The sequence below is a fragment of the Aulonocara stuartgranti genome (assembly GCF_965226115.1).
Source record: "Aulonocara stuartgranti genome assembly, chromosome: 7".
Classification (NCBI taxonomy): Eukaryota; Metazoa; Chordata; class Actinopteri; order Cichliformes; family Cichlidae; genus Aulonocara; species Aulonocara stuartgranti.
The window spans coordinates 11,997,501-12,000,573 of NC_138945.1; the positions used below are offsets into that span (position 1 = coordinate 11,997,501).

Here is a 3,073-nt window from a genome sequence, read left to right on the forward strand (position 1 = left end):
ACGTTAACGAGCTAACTGCGCTAACACACTAGCTCCCACCCATGTAATTGAGCATTGCATGGCACATCCAACATACTGTTTTACTTTAGTCCATGACTCGCTTACCTTCAGGGTCATACGTCACATGAAAACCAAAATAATTCCAAACGCCAGATCTGAATGAGGGTGGGGAGGTCCACTTCTGTCTCGCTAGCTTGCCCTGCGCTCTTCCTTCTGACCATGCTGTCTGTGTTGAGTGCTCAGTGAATCTGCGTTCGACTACTCCGCCTAGGCTGCACTCTCGAGCCTAGGCGGAGTAGTCAAATGCAGATTCACTGAGCGCTCAACACAGACAGCATCGTCAGAAGGAAAGTTGATAAAATAAATTACAAATTTTGTATTGTTCTTTTTTTTTTTTTCTCCCCTTTGGTTTTCTTTCTTTCTCTCCCCCTCTTTCTTTCATTCTTTCCCCCTGTCCTATCCCACAGTCATGTCTGTCCCGTTTGCAACTGAAAATAAAATAAATTCATAATTATAATAAAGGTCAATCAAATGGACCAATATGATGATCCACTTAAAATAAATCCTCTTGGCATCTTTCTTGGCCTCAAGACAACAATTCTGATGGCTATAGATCCAAACGGGACACAAAAAAAAAAAAAATTGAAAAAAAATTGAAAAAAAAAAAAATTTGAAAAAAATTGTATTGTTCGATACATATGCGTACCGAACCGAAAGCACTGTATCGAACGGTTCAATATCGATACGAATATCGTTGCACCCCTAGTGTGTATATATGTGTGTGTGTATATATATATATATATATATATCCGTTTGCCCCGTGGATATGTAGATATACTGTAAGGTATAGGTATAATTATGCATCTAAGATGTTTTTTGCATAAACTGAATTAGAAAGTATGTTTTATCTTTCTTTGAGACTTTTTACTTTAAAACAAACAACACTAAATGGCAATCAATACGCCAGGGTTTGAATCAGTGGCCAAAAGGTAAACCTGTGTTAGCATGGAAGTTCATCCTTACCTATGCAAGGAAGAAAAGAAACAAAGTTTAATTTAAATTCAAGTATGTTTCCTTTTTTTGTTGTGGCCATTGTTGTTTGGCATACCAGTTGGCTCCTTGTAATGGTGTAGTGGTTTTAACTTTGTGTTCCTCTTTGCAGGTTTTCCGGAGCAATTTGTGGATTGGCTTTAGTGTTTGTATTTCCTGCATTAGTCCACATGATCACCCTGAGACGGCAGGGGATGCTGAGGTGGAAGACAGCAATTTCCCACAGTTTACTAATCTTACTGGGTGTGGCCAACCTGGCGGCTCAGTTTTTCATGTAGAAGTGGCTAGTTAATCTTTCAGAATTAAGATTAATAAATATGAAGAAGAATTCAGCTGGCAACATGACATTATTTGAAGAAACTTTAAGTGTGAAAGGCAGATGAATCAAATCAGCTACTCAGATTAATGTTTGTGTTTGTGGTAATTAAATTTCCTATCACAAGAAGTTACAGTTGAATATTAGGGCAGTAATACAGTTTAATAACAGGAATTCAGTGTTTTTGTTCGGCATACATTCATTTTTATTTTCTTCATGTTATACAGCCTTTTTTTCTGCCCTGCTAGTCGTATACCATATTCTAAACTGTGTTGAAACACAGATGTTTCAGATGGGTGTGAGCATTTTGTTAATGGGTTTATGGTTACCGTACATTTTTTTTTTTTTTTTTTGGCAACAGTTTCCTTGGAAAAAGCCAAGGGCGCACTTTATTCAAAACTAAAACAGAACCGGTCAGAATTAAACTGGATCTAGTGGGGAAAAAAATTGAAAATTTAACAGGTAAAGATCTATAAATATTCACTCTGTGTAGGCCAAAGTGATGTGGACACAATTACTAGTCCAATTGAATAACATTAGCTCTCTATAGTTCCTCAACTGTAACTTGATAGAGCTGGGTTACAGCAGTCACAGTTATATCTGGCTGATGGTAACTATCAAGTATTGACTTGCTATTTTTTTTTAAAATTATAAATAACATCTGGCCCAACCATAGGATAATTAATTGCTGTCTTGATTTGTTTTAAATATATACTATATTTTACTAATGGTTGGATAGCTAAAGGGATGATGTGCGAGGAAAGAGTCTGTATTAACTTTGGTTTTCACGTTATTTTTAATCATCAGTATCAGTGTGAAAAATAATTTTGGTTTGAGGCAAATTTTAGTACTGTGGGCATTATTATCTGTAACATTGCATTCACTGAGGTCACATGGGGATCAAGATGCACTGTGGTAAAAAAGCAAGCAATAGCTCAGTATTAATAATTCTTATAGCAGGGTAATATTAAACTATTAATAACTAGTTTTGCCTCATAGGCATCTTTGTATGTTACCCATGCCCATAGTTTTTGGCCCCTTCTTTCACATTTTAGTCTAATATGTTTCAGCCATAACAATTGTTGATACAAGCTATTACTTGGTTTATATCTTGGTATTTCTCATGCTATTATGTGAGTATTGCAACGTTTAGACATTACAGCAGTATTATCATGTTAATACTGAGCTGTTATTAAGTCCTGTCATAATAGTGAACAAAATTATAAATATCAATTTGGGGTTTTCAGATTGATTTCCCTTTCCACACAGCAAAAATGAACAGAAATGTTGGGTGTGAGGGAAGATAAGGTGCTGCGAAAGTCACTTGTACAAATCAGTCAAACTGTTTAGGTGTTTGGTTTATTTTATTATTATTATGAGTTTTTTTTTTTCCTGTAGCACACAAACCAAAATCTGATTTATTTTTCTCCACACTTTGTATTATTTTATCTACCAGTTTACACTAATTAAAGCTTAATTGAAATTACTTTGTCTTTGAACCTTTGAACCAAGTACACTACAGTTGTTGTAGTTAATCTAAAATGGTATAGTAAGTAAATATGTTTACTGTAAATAGTTGGCTAATAATTGATTCTGTCGCCCTCTACACACACACACACACACACACACACACACACACACACACACACACACACACACACACACACACACACACACACACACACACACACAAGTCATTAAAGTGCA

At 35.6% G+C, this 3,073-nt stretch overlaps 1 protein-coding gene and 1 long non-coding RNA gene across 3 annotated transcripts in view; both read left to right on the forward strand.

The window, feature by feature from the left end:
• The window catches only part of LOC309710600, a 1,712-nt gene extending 1,149 nt beyond the window's left edge, over positions 1-563 (forward strand). The window contains exon 2 of the long non-coding RNA XR_014277762.1: positions 1-563. This exon is cut by the window's left edge and continues 789 nt beyond it. This is a non-coding gene — a long non-coding RNA (uncharacterized lncRNA).
• slc38a9 (solute carrier family 38 member 9) overlaps positions 1-2,852 on the forward strand; it is a 22,922-nt gene extending 20,070 nt beyond the window's left edge. For both annotated transcript variants that reach the window (XM_082540190.1, XM_082540191.1), the window contains one exon: positions 1,163-2,852. In XM_082540190.1, the coding sequence (XP_082396316.1) occupies positions 1,163-1,328 (166 nt within the window). In that variant the 3' untranslated portion in view covers positions 1,329-2,852. The remainder of the gene's footprint in view (positions 1-1,162) is intronic.
• Positions 2,853-3,073: the final 221 nt, after the last annotated feature.